Here is a 23,756-nt window from a genome sequence, read left to right as displayed (position 1 = left end):
TTTTTTTCAAAATAATCTCTCTATTTTTGTTTATAGCACCAAAAAATAAAAACCGCAGAGATGATCAAATACCACCAAAATAAAGCTCTATTTGTGGGAAAAAAAGGACGTCATATTTGTTTGGGAGCCACGTCGCACGACCACGCAATTGTCAGTTAAAGCGACGCAGTGCCAAATCGCAAAAAGTGCTCTGGTCTTTGGCCTGCCAAATGGTCCAGGGCTGAAGTGGTTAAATGTTCGTACAGGAAATTTTGAAAAACTGTTTACCAGGGCATTGCATATTGCCAATATAGCGCTACCCCCGAGAGGTCCGTTGGTTGATGATGATTAAAACACAGTCACTGCACTCCTACTGATAGCAGCAGAACAGATAATGATGGTGACCAGAATTCTCTCTCACTAATGCTGAGGCTGTCAGGACACACAGAGCACACTCCAGGCACACTGGCACAAAGATCAGTCTAGAGGTCATCTTTTGCTGGGTACACATGGTCAGTGGCATCACTAGGGTTGGTGTCACCCGGTGCGGTAAAACATGGTGTCACCCCCCCCCTCTGTCTAGGCTGCCCAGCACCAAGCAGGCAGCGCACGGGCACGGGGCGCACCCCAAACCAGCCCCTGTAAATGATAGTATAGGGCAGTATAGTGGCAGGTTAGGGTAGTATAGAGTGGTATAGTGGCAGGTTGGTGTAGTGGGGTGGTATAGGACAGGTTAAGGTGGTATAGGGCATGTTGGGGTTATATAGGGTAGTTTGGGGTGGTATAGGGCAAGTTAGGGTTGCATAGGGCAGGTTGGGGTAGTATAGGACAAGTTAGGGTGGTATAGGGCAGGTTGGGGTGGTATAGTGCAAGTTAGGGTGGCATAGGGCAAGTTGGGATGGCATGGGAAAGGTTGGAGTGGTACAGGGCAAGTTAGGGTGGCATTGGGCAGGTTGGGGTGGTATAGGGCAAGTTATGGTGGCATAGGGCAGATTGGGGTGGTACAGGGCAAGTTAGGGTGGCACAGGGAAAGTTAGGGTGGCATGGGAAAGTTTGGGGTGATACAGGGCAGGCTGTGGTGGCACAGGGCAGGCTGTGGTGGCACAGGGCAGGCTGGGTGGTACAGGGCAGGCTGGGGTGGTACAGGGCTGTTTGGGGGAGTACAGGGCAGGCTGGGGTGGTATAGGGCTGTTCGGGGTGGTACAGGGCAGGCTGGGGTGGTACAGGGCAGGCTGGGTGATACAGGGCAGTCTGGGGTGGTACAGGGCAGGCTGGGGTGGCACAGAGCAGGCTGGGGTGGTACAGGGCAGGCTGGGATTGCACAGGGCAGGCTGAGCATGTCAGCTAAAAAAAACAAAAAACAAAAAAAAAAACGGGATGGTGTCACCCCTCTAGCGGGTGTCACCCGGTGCGGACCGCACCCCCCTAGCAACGCCTCTGCACATGGTAAGTCAGGGAGCTGAATGATAAAAAATTTAACGATCAGTGTGCTTACTATACAGGACCCTGCTCATTACTGATTCTCCTAAAATTTAGAATCTGTGGGATTTATGGAGAGAGGACATTTCCTCCTTTGACAGGGAGGACTGTCTTGAGCAATCCCCTAAGTTGGTGATCTCCTCCAGAGATAAATTGATCCAGACCAAATTTTTGTATCAAGTATATTATTCTATACCCCAGTGAGAATACACAAAAAGTGCCCAGATAGAAACCCTCACTGTCAGACTCAATTGGGTTCCTATTTTCACATGTTCTGGGAGTGGCCTGAGATCCAAGACTTTTGGTCGGAAATTTTTAACATGATTAACCTTAGGCTTCAGTTATTGGTCCCAGTGTCTCCGGAGGAGGCCCTGCTTGGGATCCCTGATGATGCTCAGAGATCCCATCAAAGTAAATTGTTGATCGCTTACTTATTTCTTATTTTTTTGCCAAGAAGAAAATTCTCTGTAAATGGTCATCCCCCACCCTCCCTACTATATCGTCCTGGAAAGGCCATTATTGATGCTGCGCTATCCCTTTACAAGTTAACGTTTATCAATCGTGGGTGTCCTTGGAAATTTGACAAATTCTGGAAACCATGGATTTCCAAGTAGAGTGAGCCTCCTAAGTACTGCCCCTTCTCCTTGGGGAATGTGTGATGTTACCTAAAGCCCCCCTGTCCTTAGTTGATGCCCCCCCCCTTTTTTATTTTCTATTTCTTTACACTTTGCTTTTATACTTTTATACTTATACTGTAATTCAAATCGGCGATTAGGGGGCGTGTTTCATTTAAATGAAGCGCGTCCCCACGCCGAATGAACTGCGCATGCGCCGTCCCTAAATTTCCCGCCATGCATTGCGCTAAATGACGTCGCAAGGACGTCATTTTTTTTAACATAGACGTGAATTACGTCCATCCCGATTTACGGACGAATTACGCAAAAAAAATAGAAAAATTCAAAATAAACGCGGGAACGATGGCCTGTGGCAGAGGCCTCATCTAACATCTTAATTTAATTAGAGCCAAGTCGATGGCAGAGACTTGTTCCTCCCAGAAGCTTAAAGTGGCGCTCTGGCTGCCAGGCCTGTGAGAAAGGTCTGTCCAGGGGCACTTTACCCACTCCGGCTGGAGTAGCGACGTAGACGAATACAATTACAGCGGGCAGGACTTCCTTTACTATCCATAGCCTGATTCTGCGAAGTTGCTCTTCCTTCACCAACCTATCCTGTCTACCTCAAGTTTATATGTTGGTCGTGTTCGACCGGAGAATAAAGCATTGAAAACGTCAACCAACGGTCCTGGACATTCTATTATTGTTCTCAACACTACCATCACCCCTAGACACAGTATAGAGGTAACTTAAAGTGGATGTGCCACTAAAAAAAAATTATTAAAAGCCAGCAGCTACAAATACTGCAGCTGCTGACTTTTAATATTAGGACACTTACCTGTCCTGGAGTCCAGCGCCGTCCGCAGCAGAGGACGAGCGATCGTCCGTCACTCTGCTGCTCCCCCCGCCATCCTCAGTGAGGGAACCAGGAAGTGAAGCGTTCCGGCTTCACTACCCAGTTCCCTACGGCGCATGCGCGAGTTGCACTGCGCCGCTGATTGGCTCCCGCTGTGCTCTGGGAGCCGAGTGTTCCCAGAGCACAACGGGGGGGGGGGGGTGACGTCCTGTCCGCAGAAAACCTGAAACTGTGTGGCCGGAAGTGGGTGCAAATACCTGTCTTTAGACAGGTATCTGCACCCCCCCTCCCCCCTGAAAGGTGTCAAATGTGACAACGGAGGGGGGAGGGTTCAGATCAGCGTGAGTTCCACTTTAGGGTGGAGCTCCACTTTAAATACGCCAATCCCAAATCTAATCAGCGGCTCCTCCGGGGGTAGCGCTTCACCAGTATCAAAGGTTCACCAAGAACTCATTAGACACCCTACTGTGCCCGTGCTGCACCAATTGCTCAAATCTTCATTTTATAGTGTCTGAGGAGTCTTGACCTCATGCAAGTCACTTAAAGCTGACACAAGGTTACAAGCCTGCCTTCTCTATAAAACAGCCAGAGCTCCTACGTTTTAAGTGAATGCACTCTTGCTGTACAAACAAAATATTAACGCAAGAGCCTATGCTGCTAAAATCAACAAGGGGCTGACGTATCCTGTTGTATTGCCTTGTAAAGCTGTGCTTATACCCAACTCCCACGGTGTTCCGGGGGCAATAAACAAGTGGTCAGATGGATAACACAATTTTCACACAAAAAAATTCCCATTAGTTAAAAAAAAAAAACGTTAGCAACTTACTGCAAGGGAAGACCAAAGGGCTAAGGATTATTGTACTAACTAGAAGAACTTTGCACAGACTCACCTTGCCTCGAATAGGTTCATTGGGTGTTAATCGTGAATCATATTGATGTAAGAAAGAAATCCCTTCCTGGAAGAGTTTGGGCAACCGATTTCTACCTCTAGGAGATGCAAGTGGAGCTATAAAATGGATACAAAATAGAGATATTTTCAGATAAAGAGTACTTAAAACAGCCAGATAAAAAAACAACATAAAATAAACATAGAACGAAGCTCAGTAATACAACCAGTGCGTTGTAGAGCAAAACAACGCATGTGTCATAAGAAGCATTGATAAGCTGTTGATTGAATGAAATGCATAACAGGAGCAGGTGAACTTTCGCTGCGTTGGATGACATCAATAAATGTATTTTGGATTTCTGATAGTTGGGCAGCCCCATCTTTGTATGTTTGCTATTGATGTTGGTAGATCATGGACTGTCCTGGAGCCTGCATCCTTTGGTTGGTGGAGCGCTGAGGGAAGGCTTGTAGCTGAATGGTTGGGATGATTTACAATAAGCAACCAGCAGTCTGAGGCCGCGTACACACGATCGGTCAAAACCGATGAAAATGGACTGAAGGACCTTTTCATCGGTCCAAACCGATTGTGTGTGGGCCCCATCGGTCAGTTATCCTTCGGTCAAAAAAAAGAGAACTTGCTTTAAAATTAAACCGATGGATGCCTAACCGATAGGTCAAAACCGATCGTTAGTATGCAAAAGCATCGGTTAAAAACCCGCGCATGCTCAGAATCAATTTGACGCATGCTTGGAAGCATTGAACTTCGTTTTTTTCAGCACGTCGTTGTGTTTTACGTCACCGTATTCTGACACGATCAGTTCATTAACCGATGGTGCGTAGGCACATCAGACCATCAGTCAGCTTCATCGGTTAACCGATGACAACGGTCATGTTTCCTAGATGCGAGTCCCCAAAGCTCTTTCTATACATAGATTGCGGGTTTAGTATTATGGAGCATATAATATCTACAGCAGCCAACAAGTTCCTGAACTCGTCACCCTCTTATTTATATCTTATCTAACAGCCACCACTCTATACAGTATATTCTAATGTATAGTACAAATTACTGGCATTTCATGTCTACTAAAACCATTTGTGAAAAGCGAAAGGCAAAGTTATTGTCAATGTATTAGCCCTTTGCAAAGTATGTTAAGCCCATCCACATAAGTCCTAGCCCCTGAGCTTACAGTCTAATGCACTCATAGGGCCAGATTCACATAGTGATACAACGGTGTATCTCCTGATACACCGTCGTATCTCTGAGTTTCGTCGGTCGTATCTATGCGACTGATTCATAGAATCAGTTACGCATAGATATGCCTAAGATCCGACAGGTGTAACTGTGTTACACTGTCGGATCTTAGGCTGCAATTCCAGGCCGGCTGCTAGGTGGCGTTTTGGTTTATTTACGCGACAATTATGCAAATGAGGAGATACGCCGATTCCGAAACAAACGACCGCCCGGCGCTTTTTTGTTACGTCGTTTGCGTTCGGCTTTTTCCGGCGTATAGTTACCCCTGCTTCTATGAGGCGCAGCCAATGTTAAGTATGGCCATCGTTCCCGCATCAAATTTTGAAATTTTACGTCGTTTGCGTACGTCGATTCACAAAAGCGCTGGACGCAAGTTATGCTCACGCCGAAACCAATAACGTCCTAGCGACGTCATTGGGAGCAATGCACGCCGGGAAAATTCGCGGACGGCGCATGCGCAGTTAAATCGGCGCGGGGACGCGCCTGATTTAAATACTACACTCCCCCTAGCCGCGGATTTTGAATTCCGCCGGGGGATTTAAGATACGCCGCCGCAAGTTTTGAGGTAAGTGCTTTGTGAATTAGCATTTGCTTTAAAAAATTGCGGCGGCGGATCTTAAATCACATAGGTTACGTGGATCTAAAGATCAGCTAACCTATGTGAATCTGGCCCATATACTTCAGAGCTGATTTGGATAGAAAGACAGATACCTTGACTGTATGTTTTTTGGTCTGTATGCGGAGACACTGGTAACCACACAAGCAAGCATTTAGTTGGGTACAGGGATGAATGTGCTCTCCGGCAGTTTGCGTCCAGGGGTGATCATCCATACCTGTATGCATTTAAATGCTCAGATGTGCGGTTAGCGGCGTAAAGCCTGTCATTATTTGTACAGGAAGCTGTATGCAATGGGCCAGATTCACGTGTCTGGCCGTATCTTTGTGCGGGCGTAGCGTATCCTATTTACGCTACGCCTCCGCAACTTGGACAGGCAAGTGCAGTATTCACAAAGCACTTGCTCCGTAAGTTGCGGCGGCGTAGTATAAATTGGCCGGCGTAAGTCCGCCTAATTCAAAATAGGCTGGTAGGGGGCGTGTTGTATGTAAATGAATCGTGACCCCACGTAAATGACGCGCCTAACGAACGGCACATGCGCGCCCATGCTCAGTATCACGTTGAATTTACTCCATAAGATACGCCAGGCCCAATGTCTGTGACGTGAACGTAACCTACGCACAGCCCCATTCATGTACGACTTAGGTAAACAACATAAAAAGATACGCTTGCCAAAGTCCATACTTTGCATTGGCTGCGCCTCATATAGCAGGGGTAACTTTACGCTGGACGTAAGCCCAACGTAAACGGTGTAGCGGGCGCAAGTACGTTCGTGAATCGGCGTATCTACCTAATTTACATATTCAACGCGTAAATCTACGGAAGCGCCCCTTGCGGCCAGCGTAAATATGCACCCAAGATACGACGGCGTAGGAGACTTACGCCGCTCGTATCTTGACCAAATCTATGCGTAACTGATTCTAAGAATCAGGCGCATAGATACGACGGCTCACATTCGGACTTACGACGACGTACGTGGAGATACGCCGTCGTAAGTCCACTGTGAATCTGGCCCTATATCTGTAAAACACTGGGTATAAAAACTTCCTCACACCAAGCAAGGGATTATGTAGCTAGTACAGGATGGTTCCACAACATTTCCAACCCCCTTCCTGTTCTTGGACAATCAACATTTGTCTTGGCCCATTCCTCAGTGACTGGAATAAGGGGTGAGGCCTACCTGTGGGGGTATTTTCATGACACTCATTGGAACTGAAGAACTGACTTGGAGAAGCTACAAAATGTCTTTAAGATTATAAAAGTGATTATAGCCGGATCATTGTTTTTGCTATGGCACCCTGGGGTGTCTTCTGGGTTCCCCTGGGGTGTTGAAAGCACGGGACCTAGTTTGCCCTGGATCAGGTCGTGAGTTGCCAAGGTAGGAGTGGGTTGGCCACCAGCACAACCAATAACAATCTAGGGGCTGGACCCATTGCTTCATTTGTTGCTATGGTGACCCCCTAGACCTCCTCCACCCAGGGCCGTCTTAATAGCATCATGGGCCCCTGGCAAAGTAATGCTCTGGCCCCTCGATGCCCTACATTTCCCCCCAGCACTCTGACCCCTCTAAACCCCAAATATCCCCTCAGCACTCTGACCCCTCTATACCCCAAATATCCCCCCAGCACTCTGACCCCCTCTACACCCTAGATATTCCCCCCAGCACTGTAACCATATAACATAAGATATTCCTTGTATTGTGACCCCACTATATGCCTATTACCCCCTACACTGTGATCTCTCTATAGCCCTGATACCTCTAACACTAAAGCCACCCAAGCTACCCCAAGCATTGCTACCCCCTATACACCCCAGATCTCCCCTCAGCATTGTTTTCCCCCATACACACTTGATATCCCCCAGCACTATGATTCCATTTTATGTATTAGTAGGTAAGGTTGAATAAAGACACCAGTCCATCCAATTAAACCTGTGTGGGGGTGTATGCATTATGTCTCTACCACTTCCCATATCCCTTATTTTGTATTCAATATGATATACCAATAAAATGCAGCACTACATCCATATTACCCCCTATACCGTGGTCTCTGTACATCCCTGATACCTCTAACACTAAAGCCACCCAAGCTACCCCAAGCATACACTGACGTCACCACGCTCAACAGGAGGAGAAGGGCTCCTTTAGTGCGGGCTGGCATTTGTTTGAAACGCTTGAAAACACTACGTGTTTGTGAGTATATTTTTTCCTTTGTGCTTTTTTTAATAAATGTTTACGGAATCACACTATGGTCCGTTTCTTTCCATACCTTTGTACCGAGGACCTTTACTTTTGAGCAAGTGAACTTATTCATGGATACCTGCCCATTGGAGCTTTGACTATCCGGTGTCCCAGTCCGTGGATGGAGTTTTACATACATGCTTTTGAATCTGGTTGCTCTGGTAAGCGGTTTTCCGTTCGGTGGTGGTTTCCTCACAAGAAATTGTCATTCACGGTGGTGCTGTCATATCTTGTTTGTGGGTTTTGATACAATCCACTCTACATATTTGGGACTTTTATTTTCTGTACCCCTATTATTCAATCACCATAGGGGTCAGAAAAGACTTTCCTTTGTGTATTTATTACTGGCCAGCTGTTTTTCCATTGGCGCAATTTTTTATTTATTTTTTATTTATAGTATGTTATCTGTGTTTATCTCATTTAATTGCTGCCTCTGATCTTTTGATCTTTATTGATGTTAATTTATTTATTGTTTAGCGCAGTTTTTTCTTTTGTAGTATTTGTTCTGATATTATTTGCTGCAGCTTGCGTTTGTTTACTTACCCCAAGCATTGCTACCCCCTATACACCCCAGATCCCCCCTCAGCATCGTTTTCCCCCATACACCCTTGATATCCCCCAGCACCATTATTCCATCCATGTAGTACCCCCTTTTCCATTCCATTGTGGAGATACAATGTAAACTTTTGGCTCTGTGCCTACCTCCAGCACTGCACTCACCTATACCAATCAAGCAGGCAGAAGGAGGGACGGAGAAAGGAGAATCCCTCCGGGCATTCCAAGCCTTTTGGTGCAAACAGTGCTGGACAGCTGGGCTCACCATGACACCATCCACAATGCTACTTCCGCAGGTCAGCTCTCAGTGCTGCCGACTCAGCAGCTCCCACTCCAGCTCCTAGCCCGCAGCTTTCGAGCCCCGAGCATTCAAGCTGCATGGGGCGGGGTCAGAGCATCACTGGCGCTCCGACCTGCCCCTCCATGCTGGCTTTGAAATAATGGGTATCGTTCTGCACAGCAGCTGCCAGCCTGCCTCACCTGTGTATCCATCACTCTCAGTGCCATCATGGACCAGCTGCTTTGGGGAAAGTGAAGGGGCCCCCCTCACATTAAGACAGTCCTGCCTCCACCTCCCAACCTCTGCCAAAAGGTATAGGTCTGTGAGGTGAAGAGGGGACTGTGTGATTGGTAGACATGTGCATTCGTTTTTGTCTGAATTTCAGGTATTTTTGTTATCGTTTTAACAAACGATAACAAAACTAATGCAGAGAATCCGAAATCCAAAAGATCCGACATAAAAAAATGCTTTACTACAACAGTTCGATATAGATAAGAGATTCGACATGACGCTGACAATAGCAATCTGTGTCTATCGAATCTACGGTCGAATGTGCCTAACCTAACTCTATTAGAGATTATTCTACATAGAGAGAAACGATTTGACATTATAGAGACATTGTTGGAGTAGACCATTCGACATGAATGACGAAGATTCGACGAAGCAGAGAAAAACATACAAACGTTGAATCTGTCATTGAAGGCTTATGGTGTCTGTCTAAAGTTCTAAGAAGAGCAGCTACTGTAAACTGTACGACGCCGCGATCGTACATTTCCGGTCAAATACTCGGCCCATAGGCTATAGAAGAATTCGAATGTTGGTTAACTAGTAATAATAATTTATAAATATAAATATTACTAGTGTCATACAACATTAGAATTCTTCTATAGATTGTAGGAGGAACATTCGACCGTAAATGTATAATTGTGGCATCGTACAGTTTAGCCGAACATTTAGCCGAATGTTCGTTAGAACATTCGACAACACCATAAGCCTTCAATGACAGATTTGACCTTCATTCGGATTTTTGGATGAATGCATTTTTTAACCACTTAACCCTCGGACCATATTGCTGGTCAAAGACCAGAGCATTTTTTGCGATTCGGCACTGCGTCGCTTTAACTGACAATTGCGCCGTCGTGTGACGTGGCTCCCAAACAAAATTGGCGTCCTTTTTTTCCCACAAATAGAGCTTTCTTTTGGTGGTATTTGATCACCTCTGCGGTTTTTAGTTTTTGCGCTATAAACAAAAATAGAGCGACAATTTCGAAAAAAAATTATATTTTTTACTTTTTGCTATAATAAATACCCCCCAAAAATATATAAAAAAAATGTTTTTCCTCAGTTTAGGCCGATACGTATTCTTCTACATATTTTTCGTAAAAAAAAAAAAAAAAAAAAAAAAATCGCAATAAGCGTTTATTGATTGGTTTGCGCAAAATTTATAGCGTTTACAAAATAGGGGGTATTTTTATGGCTTTTTTTTTTACTAGTAATGGCGGCGATCAGTGATTTTTTTTCCGGTACTGCGACATTATGGCGGACACTTCGGAACACAGTTTTGGGACCATTGGCATTTTTATAGCAATCAGTGCTATAAAAATGCATTGGATTACTATAAAAATGCCACTGTCAGTGAAGGGGTTAACACTAGGGGGCGGGGAAGGGGTTAAGTATGTTCCCTGGGTGTGTTCTAACTATAGGGGGGGTGGCCTCACTAGGGGAAATGACTGATCTTCTGTTCATACATTGTATGAACAGAAGATCAGCATTTCTCTCCCTGACAGAACCGGGAGCTGTGTGTGTACACACACAGCTCCCGATCCTTGCCCTGTAACGAGCGATCGCGTGTGCCCGGCGGCGATCGTGCCCGCCGGGCACGCACACGGGAGTCGGGGGAGAGCGCGCACGCGCCCCTAGTGGCCTGTGCGAGAGCCGCCATTATTGTTACGGGCTCTCGCGCAGGGGAGCCGACCTGCCGCCGTAAAACGACGGCGGCTGGTCGGCAACTAGTTAACGAAACAAAATAAAAAAAAACGAATTTCGGGAGTAACTAAATACATGAATTTTTCGGACAAAATCGAAATTCTCGAAACAAAATATTTCAGTGTGCACAGGTCTAGTGATTGGGTGGCTATGTGACTTGTGGGCTCTGTGATAGAGGTCTCTGATTTGGTGGGGGACACCGACATGAAGGGCAGACTCTGATGTAAATGGGGGAGCCCTACATGATTGATGACCTCTTATGTGATAGGAGATGTGTAGGAGGGCTTTTGATGTGAAATCAAGGCGGTTGTGTGCATCATTCAAGGCTCAGATTTTAGACTGGGGTGCCTCAAGATTTTGCATACTTTTACAGGGTACCAAGGTTGATAAATGCTGACCTGCATAAATGAGGACCTTCAAAGACAATGCAATATATAAGCAATTTAATCAATAAACAATTGGTTTCACTAAAACTGGTCAAATCAGTCTTTTCTTTGACTTGTTAAAACATTTTGGTAGATTCACATAGAACGGTGCAAAGTTGCGGCGGCGTAGCCTAGCGTGTTTACACTACGCCGCCTTAAGTAAGAGAGGAAAGTACATGATTCTGAAAGCACTTACCTCCTTACTTAGGGCGGCGTAGTGTAAACACGGCGGGCGTAAGGGCGCCTAATTCAAATGGGTTGGGGGGGCGTGTTTAATGGTAATGAGGCTTGACCTCACGTTTTTGACGTTTTTTTACACTGCGCATGCGCCGGACGCCTACATTTCCCAGAGCGCATTGTGGCCAAGTACGCCGTACGGGCCTATTGATTTTGACGTGGACGTAAACGACGTAACTCCCGATTCGCGGACGACTTACGCAAACGACGTAAAAAATTCGAACCTCGCGGCGGGAACGGCGGCCATACTTTAACATTGTTATTCCACCTCATAGGTGGAATAACTTTAGGCCGCCTAAGGCCTTACGGAATCGGCGTAAAGCGACTGCGGCGGCCGGGCATACGTTCGTGAATCGACGTAGAAGCTCATTTACATAATCTACGCCGGCCGCAATGGAAGCGCCACCTAGCGGCCATCCAAAAAATTGCAATCTAAGATATGACGGCGCAAGCCGTCGTATCTTAGATATGTTTAAGCGTATCTCTGTTTGAGCATACGCTTAGGCCTGGTACACACGATAGAATTGATCCGCGGATACGGTCCGCCGGACCGTATCCGCGGATAAATCCTCTGCGGATTTTAATCCGATGGAGTGTACACACCATCGGATTGAAATCCGCGCCGAATTCCCATCGCGGTGACGTGTTGCGCCGTCGCCGCGATGATGACGTGGCGACGTGCGCGACACTGTCATATAAGGATATCCATGCATGCGTCGAATCATTACGACGCATGCGAGGGATGGGTTCGGACGGATCGATCCGGTGAGTCTGTACAGACCACCGGATCGATCCGCGGGAGCCAATTCAAGCGGATAGATTTGTAGACATGTCTACAAATTTTTATCTGCTGGAATTGGGAAATTTCCGCGGATGAATATCCGCTGGAACGTACACACCATAGAATCTATCCGCTGAAACCGATCCGCTGAGATTTTTCAGCGGATGGATTCTATCGTGTGTACGGGGCCTTAAACATAAGTCGGCGTAGATTCTGAGTTAGGCCGGCTTATCTACTGATAAGCCGGCCTAACTCTTTGTGAATCTACCTAATTGTTTTCAAGCAAAAGACAGTTGGAAGTGGGCGAATATGCACTATGCTGGATCTTTTGTTTATTGTTATGTGTATGGCCAGCATAAGATTAACAATCTATCCTTTACAATACATTACAAGTAAAATTGTACTCATGGCTTATAAAATATGCGAAATGTAAAAGCACTAAAGAAATCGTGAGAATTTAGGAATGAAGTCTGTTATTTTGTCCAATAGAGAGACACCCACGTATCAGATGTCAGATGAGATTAAGTTTGGAAGGCAGATTTTTTTTTTATTCCTTCTGCCGAGTTCCTCAATTTAACCCCCTCACTGCTACAGAAAGATGTCAGCTTCCCTTCTCCTCTGTATTTTAGGTTCTTCAAGGCATTTCAGGTGTTAAAGAAAAAATAAAACATGGAGCCTTTTACTTGACAGCTGTTCATATAAAGGAGACAGAACACACTCCAGAGTGAATATATATATATATGTATATACAATAAATATTTATTGTAATAATCACATGAATTACTCTATGCTGTAGAATTTTTCAGCCTAGGTTAAAAATAACAAAGTGTTTATTTCACGTGTTTATTTACCCTATTGCCGCATACACACGCTCTGAGTTTCCGACAACAAATGTTCGATGGGAGCTTGTTGTCGGAAATTCCGACTGTGTGTAGGCTCCATCAGACATTATGGGCCAGATTCACAGAAAAAGTACGCCGGAGTATCTGCTGATACTCCGGCGTACTTTCAAATTTGCCGCGTCGTATCGTTACTTGTAATTCACAAACAAAGATACGACGGCCTAAGGCTAAGATCCGACAGGCGTACGGCTTCGTACGCCTTCGGATCTTAGGATGCAATACTTCGTCATCCGCTGGGTGGAGTTCGCGTCGTTTTCCGCGATCCACGAAGGTACGCGCGTTCGTCGCATTCTCTTACGTCGTCGCTTATGCAAACATAAGCCTGCTTTTTCATGGCTTACATTTAGACCAGCCATGTTAAAGTATGGCCGTAGTTCCCGCGTGGAAATTCACATTTTTTTTTTCCTAAGACGTCCGGGAATACGAAAGTACGTTACGCACGTCGCCGTTCAAAAAACACGTCGGGGCGCCGTAATTTCGCGCAAAGCACAACGGGAAATTTCTTAACGGAGCATGCGCAGAACGTTCGGCGCGGGAACGCGCCTAATTTAAATGGTACACGCCCCATTTGAATTAGGCGGGCTTGCGCCGGACGTCTTTACGCTACGCCGCTGCAAGTTTACAGGCAAGTGCTTTGTGAATCAAGCACTTACGCCGAAAACTTGCGGCGGCGTAACGTAAAGGGGATACGTTACGCCGCCGTAATTATTCGTGAATCTGGCCCTATCTGTCGGAATTTCCGACAACAAAAATTTGAAAGCTGGTTTTCAAATTTTCCGACAACAAAATCCGTTCTCGGAAATTCCGAGCGTGTGTAGACAATTCCGACGCACACAATTCCATGCATGCTCTGAATCAAGTACGAGACGGAAGCGCTCGGTAAAAGTAGCGTTCGTAATGGAGAGAGCACATTTGTCACGCTGCAAAGAGAAGTAACGGACTGAAAAGCACAAGGCTGAAAAGAGCGAATCATCTCTCACCAAACTTCTACAAACACAAGATTAGCAGAAGGAGCCCAAAGGGTGGCGCACTTGGTATTGAACTTCCGTTTTATACTGCTGTCGTACGTGTTGTATGTGACCGCGTTCTTGGCGATCGGAATTTCCGACAACATTTGTGCGACCGTGTGTATGCAAGACGGAAATGTCATCCTTGGCATGAAGATGAGAGATTGGCCATCGTGTAGGTAAAAAGCGCAATAAACAAGAAGCAAAAGGCGTGCAGGTAATGGCAGCGGCTGACAGCGCTGGCCTCCGGTGAACAAACCCCAGTCGTGATTTATGGAGCCGAGCTGTTCCTCTGAAACTTCGGAAAAAAATCCACGGTTTTGTTGTCGGAATGTCCGATCGTCTGTTGCAGCATATGGCTGAAATATTTCGGGTACAATAGTTTTTATTAAGTAAAACGATATGAAGATAAAAGCTTGAGGAAAAAAAATGAAAAAAGTGTCCCACATAGGGGAGCAAAACACTAAAGCACATGTAGATGCAAAACAAACACATCTTCGAAGGTTTCAAAGCGAAAAGTAGAAGAACTTGACATCCAGTGTCAGAAGTGACACTGAGTAACTGGGCACAGAGGCAAACGGGGGGGGGGGGGGGGGGGGGGGGGGATCGTCCTCCCATAATGGGAAGGAAAAGAAAACAAAAAAAAAAACAGGAAAAACAAAACAACCCCCAAAGAAAAACCAAACAAACCTCCCCCCCCCCCACATGCACAGCTCCCTCTCTCACTCTCGTGAGAGTTTGACAGGAAGGGAGGAGGGTTGAGTTATAAGAGGGCCAATGAGAGTGGCAGAGCTGGAGGTGTGCCCTTGTGTGTCTGTGTAAGTCCAGGAAGTGATCTGGCAGCAGCTTCAGCTGCCCACAGTTAAAATGGATGCAGCCAGACTCAGTGGAGGGAGATTTCTGCAGCATATTTGGCAAGTATAGAATCACAGTATATATAAAATAATATGCAAAGTGGTTGGAGGGAAGCTTCAGAATGACAAAGAGGTTTTTATTACAAGTTATGTGAGCAGACTGCAGTTCATCTTTAACACAAATGTAGCGCCTGGTTACTTAAAAGGTACCGGTGCTAGTAAAATTTAGAGGGGGATCAGAGTGTTAACTGACTCTGATCCAATTATTATGTTCTAAACTGGTCTCTGTCTCAACCTGGCTGTGCTGTGGGCTGTCTATTGTTACTGGGATGTAGTTCCTACCCCAGGACAGTGGGTGGCAGCAGTGGAGTCAAGGTTTGGGTTCTCTTCCCCAGCAGCCAATCGGGAGGGTTGAGCCTCGCTGTGCATGCTGGGGGAGGGTATTTATGGGGCAGACGCCATTAGTCTGGGTTCTTCTTCAGAGTGCGGCACCCACCTTTAGGGTGACTGCGCATCATGGCGCCCTGTCGTAATGGCCTTCCAGGCCAGGATGCGCATGCCACCCAGTGTTTCCATGTTCCGGGACCACGTTGGTCCGGACCGGAACATTTGAGCTGTGGCAGGGAGCCCAGTGGTCGACAGGGTTCCCAATCCTGAAGATCCCAAGCGAGATAGCTGTTAGGTGGGGAGTCAATCTGAGGAGAGCCAATGAGAGGCTGGCGATCCAATAGGGTCTCGACAAACCACCGGGGATCAAGGGAACCGAATACTGAAAGGATGATCACCTCTCAGTCGGTACCGGAAAGTTATCTGAAGGAGTTCCAGACGCAATTCTATCAAGGAGGATCATCTCCGTAATCACAATCACAGAGAGGGCCTGTGGCAGAGGCCTTTCCCTCTGTTCATTTCAGGAGGGTCTGTGGCAGAGACTTTTCCTTCAAGTTCGAGTGATACCCTGGCTGCCAGGTCAGTGAGAGTGGGCCTGTCCAGGTACGCTATACCCACTCTGGCTGGAGTGGCGAAGAATACAAAGTATTGTTGGGAGCAGGACTGTTTCCCTATTGTTGCGCCTGAGTCCGCTATTTCTTCTTCTACTTCACCTCTACTCTTCACCACAAGTCTAATAGGTAGATTCACAGAGAAAGGCTTAAACTTGCGGCGGCGTAGCTTAGCCTGTTTAGGCTACGCCGCCGTAAGTTAGCTAGGCAAGTACATGATTCTCAATGTACTTGCCTGCTAATATACGGCGGCGTAGCCTAAAGCGGGTGGGCGTAAGGGCGCCGAATTTAAATGTCTTGGAGGGGGGCGTGTTTTATGGTAATGAGGCTTGACCTCACGTTTTTTACGTTTTTTTTTAATGCGCATGCGCCTACATTTCCCAGGGTGCATTGCGGCTAAGTATGCCGCACGGGCCTATTGATTTCGACGTGGACGTAAACGACGTAAATCCCGATTCGCGGACGACTTACGCAAACAACGTAAAATATTTGAATCTCGCGGCGGGAACGGCGGCCATACTTTAACATTGTTATTCCACCTAATAGATGGAATAACTTTAGGCCTGCTAATGCCTTACGGAAACGGCGTAAAACTACTGCGTACGTTCGTGAATCGGCGTATCAACTAATTTACATATTCTACGCCGACCGCAATGGAAGCGCCACCTAGCGGCCATCCGAAATATTGCAATCTAAGATAGGACGGCGCAAGCCGTCCTATCTTAGCTTTGTTTAAGCGTATCTCTGTTTGAGCATACGCTTAAACATAGGTCGGCGTAGATTCTGAGTTAGGTCAGCTTATCTACTGATAAGCCGGCCTAACTCTTTCTGAATCTACCTTTTAATGTTTTTACCTGGCTGGGTAATAAAGAGCACAGAAAAAGACACCTGTCCTGGACATTCCGTTACTGCTATATGCACCTTACACCCCTAGGACGGCGGAAGAGCCATGAGGTAACGTGCCACCCAAAACAAACCAGCAGCTCCTTGGGGCGTAGTGCTACACAAACAATTATGATCCCTCAATATGGGTTTGCAGCATTAGGCAGCAATTAGACCAGTTTTCCAAAAATGCCATAACAATACACTTATCTGATAGATTTGAACAACCAGGGGGATGTTCTAGCAACAAGCAGAAGTGGTTTTGATATGCATAGTGTTGCACTAAATGTAGTGTATGGGGTTATAGCCCATATACACAAAAAATTGCATATAATACATAACTATGTGTGCTAGTTCAACTGACGAGAGTGAAATGCAATGCATTATTATAGTAAAACTGAACAGCAATTTGTGTCCTGAGTGGCTCTAATCAGGGCCGGATTAACAATGGGGCTGATGGAGCTGCAGCTCCAGGCCCCTTTCTCAAGATAGGCCCATTTGCCCAAAAACAAAAAAACAAAAATTTTTTTTTTTTTTTTTTAAGATTTTTTTTTTTCTAAGATCGAATTTGGGGGGTTGTAGCTCGATGACCAGAGGTCACAGAAACCCCACATTTGGGGGTAGGCATGGGAAGAGCTACCCCACAACTGGTTAAAATATGGGACGGCTATCATTTATGGTTCCGGAGATACGGCCTGCTTGCACAGCCTGTCAGAAGCTACATTCAGAGCGGCCAGTATAAATACAAGCTGACACACTACAGCAGACTGATAGGATCACAGGGCTTATAATAATTATTTGTATATTACTCATGGTAATTAACCCCTTGCCACCCAGGCCAATTCTGACACTTCTCTACTACATGTAAAAAATATCTAAAATATATATAATGTTTGGCGGTTCCAAGTAATTTTCTAGCAAATAATATTGCTTTCTAACTTAAGAAACAAGTGTTGGACTTTAAGTGGTTAAATTTAGTTACAATGTTAGTTAGTTACAATGTTTCATTTTGTTTACAAACTTCGCAGACTGCCCAGATTTGTTCTTTACACACAGAAGTGTATCCCTTTGATCCAAGAAGGAAGTGTCAGTTACAATGTTTTCTGTTAAAAACTTGGCAGACTCTCCAGATATTTTCTTTTGATAGCTGAAAGTCTCTCCGCTTGTTATATGAAAGAATCAGCAAACTCTGCTGGGGGGTTGAATCGAGATCACGTTTTTTTTAACGATTATTTGTGCAGCTCTAGCACGGTATTTGCGCAGCAATTTTTCAAACATGTTTTTTTGGGAAAAAATGTTCCATTCATTAAAAAAACAGTTAGTTAGTTAAGTTAGCACAATTTTTTTTGGTATCCTAAGCGATGCTTTACATTTTTTTAGGTTACATGTTTAGAGTTACAGAGGAGGTCTAGTACTAGAATTATTGTTCTCGCTCTAACGATCGTGGCGTATGTAACCTGTGTGTATCTGGCTCTGATACTACCAGTGCCTACCCAGCCACTGACTAGTATCTCTCCCCAGCCTGTCCCCACACACCCTCTCACCTGCTGACCTGTGGATGGGGGAATCACTCCTGCATTGTTATTGTGTTCTGCCAGTGCGTACAATGATCAGTGTTGCTAACTTTAGCTGGCAGCACTGATTGTTTTAAGAAAAAAAAAACAGGCTGGTTGTACTCAAGTTGATTAATAGATTGACTTGTGTACAACCAGCTAGCCCATACATAGATTGACTATGGCTGGTCTCTGCATAATTGGCATAATTTCAATCCATGTATGACCCGCTTAACCACTACTCAGTCCCTAAATATCCTTCCACTCCTGTACATAGTGCTCACTGTCATACTCTCCACACTCCTCTCCTGTACATAGTGCCCACTGTCATACTCTCTACACTTCTCTCCTATACATAGTACCCACTGTCATACCCTACACACTCCTCTCCTGTACATAGTGCCCACTGTCATACCCCCCACACTCCTCTCCTATACATAGCGCCCACTGTCATACCCTTCACACTTCTCTCCTGTACATAGTGCCTGCTGTCATACACTTCTCTCCTGTACTTAGTGCCCACTGTCACACCCTCCACACTCCTCTGCTATACATACTGCTCACTGTCATACCCTCCACACTCCTCTGCTATACATAGTGCCCACTATCATACCCTCCACACTCCTCTCCTATACATAGTGTTCACTGTCATACCCTCCACACTCCTCTCCTATACATAGAGCCCACTATCATACCGTCTACATTCCTCTCCTGTACATACTGCCCACTGTCATACCCTCCACACTCCTCTCCTGTACATACTGCCCCATCATACCCTCCACACTTCTCTCTGGTACGTACTACCCTCTGTCATACCCCCTCACTCTTCCTGTACATACTGCCCATTGTCATACCCTTCACACTCCTCTCCTGTACATAGTGCTTTTTTCCGTACCCTTTGTACTCCTCTCCTGTACATAGTGCCCACTGGTAGACCCTCCACATTCCTCTCCCTCACCTGCACATACTTCCCACTTATATACCATCCATACTCCTCCCCTATGTCGCTTACCCACAAAAACAGTTCTTTAAAATTATACTGAATATCCTCAATGTTACCAGCTCTAGAATGGACACACTTTTGTTAGTTCAACTAAAGGAAATCTCAGTTCTCATATTTGTTCTGCCCCATTATTAGCACTCATTTAATTTTGTGATTACTACTATGATGTATAGAGGAACATCGGGGATCTCAGCTACTCTAAATATAGCACTTATATAAAAAAGTGGCCCTGAAAATATTTTTTAAATGTTGGCAACTGTGCACTTAGGCACTGCCCAAGGGCCACCGTCCACCGGGTCAGTAGGGGGCCCCATGAGAGGCTCCTGGGATCCTGTGATAATAAAGCGGTAGTAAACTTTCCTGACATTACTACTTTTTAGAGGCTCTGGGGTAAGTTATGCCACAACGTACAAGTATGCACAGCATATTAGCACATTAGTGTACACTTCAATTTTCAGACTGAGCCCTCCAGTGCTGCGATGAATCAGGCGGGGCCCAGGCGCTTCCATCTTCACCCGGTCTTCCTTCTGGGTTCTGTGCCTTTGGTCACTTGCCTTGGCTGGGCTGCGTTCATGTCATTCCCACGCATTTATTTATTATTTATTACACCCCATTCACACCTCCGCGACATATGCCCGACGCCGGCCGCTCGTGCCGCTGGAGGGGAGAATTCCCATTGCTGTCTATGAGATGGTTCACATCTCATAGACGCCGTACACCTGCGGCATTAAAAAAAGTCCCGGACCCTTTTTTTCAGGCGGCATTGGCGTTCGGCCATACAAAGCAATAGGAAGGATTTGTAAAAAAAAAGTTACACTATTCGCGGCAAAATACGCCGCGTACACGGCGTTACTTGTCGCGGAGGTGTGAATGCAGCCTAAAAGGCCCCACCAAAATCCTCAGCACCAGGCCCATGATGTTCTTAATCTGGCCCTGGCTCTAATGTGCTTTACATTCCCAAAAAGACAGGTAATGGGCAACTCACCTATTCCTTGTAGCGGGGTTTTGTGTGGGTTGCAGCCATGGCGTGTCTGGTGGCTGTAATTGGTCAATTTACAGAAGCTACTCCTTTGGGTGGTTGTCCAGTCATAGGATGGTTTGTGAAGTGGTTCGGTTTCCTCTGTTCTTGGCCACCACTCTGTCTGTGCAGAAGGATTGTTGTTTGAGGAACAGATAAAGAAACATTAGTTAATGAATTAATATTCTTACTTTTTATATTAACCACTTAACGCCCGCCGCACGCCTATTTACGTCCACAGAATGGCACGTACAGGCAGATGGGCGTATATATACGTCCCTGCCTTCTAGCGGGTCGAGGGTCCGATCGGGACCCCCTCCGCTGCGTGCGGCGGGAGGCTTACCTCGGGGAGCGATCCGGGACGACGGCGCGGCTATTCGTTTATAGCCGCCTTGTCGCGATCGGTCCCCGGAGCTGAAGAACGTGGAGAGCCGTATGTAAACACGGCTTCCCCGTGCTTCACTGTGGCGGCTGCATCGATCGAGTGATCCCTTTTATAGGGAGACTCGATCGATCGTCAGTCCTACAGCCACACCCCCCTACAGTTGTAAACACACACTAGGTGAACCCTAACTCCTACAGCGCCCCCTGTGGTTAACTCCCAAACTGCAACTGTCATTTTCACAATAAACAATGCAATTTAAATGCATTTTTTGCTGTGAAAATGACAATGGTCCCAAAAATGTGTCAAAATTGTCCGAAGTGTCCGCCATAATGTCGCAGTCACGAAAAAAATCGCTGATCGCCACCAATAGTAGTAAAAAAATAAAAATTAATAAAAATGCAATAAAACTATCCCCTATTTTGTAAACGCTATACATTTTGCGCAAACCAATCGATAAACACTTATTGCGTTTTTTTTTACCAAAAATAGGTAGAAGAATACGTATCGGCCTAAACTGAGGAAATTTTTTATTTTATATATGTTTTTGGGGGATATTTATTATAGCAAATAGTAAAAATATTGCATTTTTTTCAAAATTGTCGCTTTATTTTTGTTTATAGCGCAAAAAATAAAAACCGCAGAGGTGATCAAATACCACCAAAAGAAAGCTCTATTTGTGGGGAAAAAAGGACGCCAATTTTGTTTGGGAGCCACGTCACACGACCGCGCAATTGTCTGTTAAAGCGACGCAGTGTGGAATCGCAAAACCTGGCCTGGGCATTTAGCAACAAAATGGTCCGGGGCATAAGTGGTTAAACGTTGGCTTATGTCTATTTACAGGTTGTTGAAAAAACACACTTATGCCCCGTACACACACGATCGAAAATTCCGACAAGAAAAGTTCGATGTGAGCTTTTGGTAAGGAAATTCCGACTGTGTGTATGCTCCATCGTACTTTTTTTGTCGGAATTTATGTCGAGAAAAATTTGAGAGCTTATTCTCAAATTTTCCGACAAGAAAAGTTCTTGTAGGAAATTCCGATCGTCTGTATGCGATTCCGATGCACAAAAAAAACTGCATGCTCTTAATCAATTCGACGCATGCTCGGAATCATTGAACTTAATTTTTCTCGGCTTGTTGTAGTGTTGTACGTCACCGCGTTCTTGACGGTTGGAATTTGGTGTGACCGTGTGTATGCAACTCAAGTTTCAGCCAACGTTCCATCGGGAAAAAATCCATGATTTTCTTGTCGGAATTTCCGATCGTGTATACGCGGCATTGCTCTTTGTATTAAACTTTGGCTTGTGTCTATTTACAGGTTGTTGAAAAAACACACTAAGCAATATTTGGTAAAACCGATCATATTTCCATGCAAATGACAGAAAAACTTGTGTTCCCATGCTATCTTGTAAGGAGTAATGAGCAGATCTCCGACTACTATACACTGAACAACTGATGGTAAGATTTACCCTTTTCTCATTCCCCTTATACTTTAGTGACCTAGTAAAGGTACCCATTTGGCCAGTGGCGGCTGGTGCTCAAAATTTTTGGGGGGGCGTAAACGTAAAAAGAAAAAAAAAAATCAGCCTCACTGTGCCCATCAAACGCAGCCACTGTGCCATCAATTGTCACCACTGTGCCATGACATCAAACGCAGCCACTGTGGCATCAATTGTCACCACTGTGCCATGCCATCAAACCCAGCCACTGTGCCCCTCAATTATCACCACTGTGCCATGCCATCAAATGCAGTCACTATGCTATCAATTCGCACCACTGTGCCATGCCATGCAATGCAGTCACTGTGCCATGCCATCAAACGCAGCCACTGTGCCATCAATTATCACCACTGTGCCATGCCATCAAATGCAGTCACTATGCCATCAATTCGCACCACTGTGCCATGCCATCAAACGCAGCCGCTGTGCCATGCCATTAAACGCAGTCACTGTGCTATGCCATCAAACGCAGTCACTGTGCCATGCCATCAAACGCAGTCACTGTGCCATGTTATCAAACGCAGTCACTGTGCCATGCCATCAAACGCAGTCGCTGTGCCATGCCATCAAACGCAGTCGCTGTGCCATGCCATCAAACAAAGCCACTGTGCCATCAATTGTCACCACTGTGCCATGCCATCAAACGCAGCCACTGTGCCCCTCAATTGTCGCCACTGTGCCAATTGTCACCACTATGCCCCTCAATTGTCGCCACTGTGCCAATTGTCACCACTATGCCCCTCAATTGTCGCCACTGTGCCAATTGTCACCACTGTGCCCTTTAATTGCCGCCACTGTGCCCATTGATGCCACTGTGCCCATTGATGCCACTGTGCCCATTGTCGCCTCTGTGCATGTCACTGTGCCCTTTAATTGTTGCCACTGTGCCCATTGTCACTACTGTGCCCATTGATGCCACTGTGCCCTTTGTCGCCTCTGTGCCCTGTAAAATGCACTTACCTTAATCCTTCGACGTCCCTCGATGTCTTCTCCTGCCTTGGTGACGCTTCAGCCAATCAGGTTACCGATAACCAGAATCGGCGAACCTGATTGGCTGAGACGGCCGTCAGTCTTATCCAAGGAATGCATCCTGTACGTTCCCTGGATAAGACATCCGGGAGACGAGGGCTGTACTCGGAAAGCCTATCAGAGCCGCTGATAGGCACTTCCACACAGCCAACCAGCTGCCGTTATTTAGGTGGTTGGCGCTCAATTTCCGGCCACCTGAATAGACCAGCGGCAGCTGGCAACAATAACATACATTCATGCAATGCATGAATGTAAGTTATTTTCAGTGGCGGTGCGGAGCCAGAGGGGGCGGCGCTCCAGCGCCCTCTATGGACGGACCGCTGCTGCATTGGGCCATCTTACAATTTTGATAGGGCAACTCGTGTTCCAGCCTGGAGATTAGTGTCAGAGCCGCTCACTTACATAACTCCAATCCATATTGTGGGATTATCGGGTGGAATTATC

General features: G+C 46.0%; 1 protein-coding gene across 2 annotated transcripts in view; it reads right to left on the bottom strand.

Moving 5' to 3' along the window:
- Positions 1 to 23,756, bottom strand: part of C4H2orf73 (chromosome 4 C2orf73 homolog) — a 44,816-nt gene that overhangs the window by 2,778 nt on the left and 18,282 nt on the right. For both annotated transcript variants that reach the window (XM_040351643.1, XM_040351644.1), the window contains exons 3-4: positions 20,367 to 20,523; positions 3,816 to 3,931 (exon numbers count right to left, since the gene is read on the bottom strand). In XM_040351643.1, the coding sequence (XP_040207577.1) occupies positions 3,816 to 3,931; positions 20,367 to 20,523 (273 nt within the window). The remainder of the gene's footprint in view (positions 1 to 3,815; positions 3,932 to 20,366; positions 20,524 to 23,756) is intronic.

Source organism: Rana temporaria, chromosome 4 (assembly GCF_905171775.1).
Source record: "Rana temporaria chromosome 4, aRanTem1.1, whole genome shotgun sequence".
Lineage (NCBI taxonomy): Eukaryota > Metazoa > Chordata > Amphibia > Anura > Ranidae > Rana > Rana temporaria.
The sequence above is the reverse complement of the archived record's forward strand: the minus strand, read 5'-3'. Positions and strand labels throughout refer to the sequence as shown.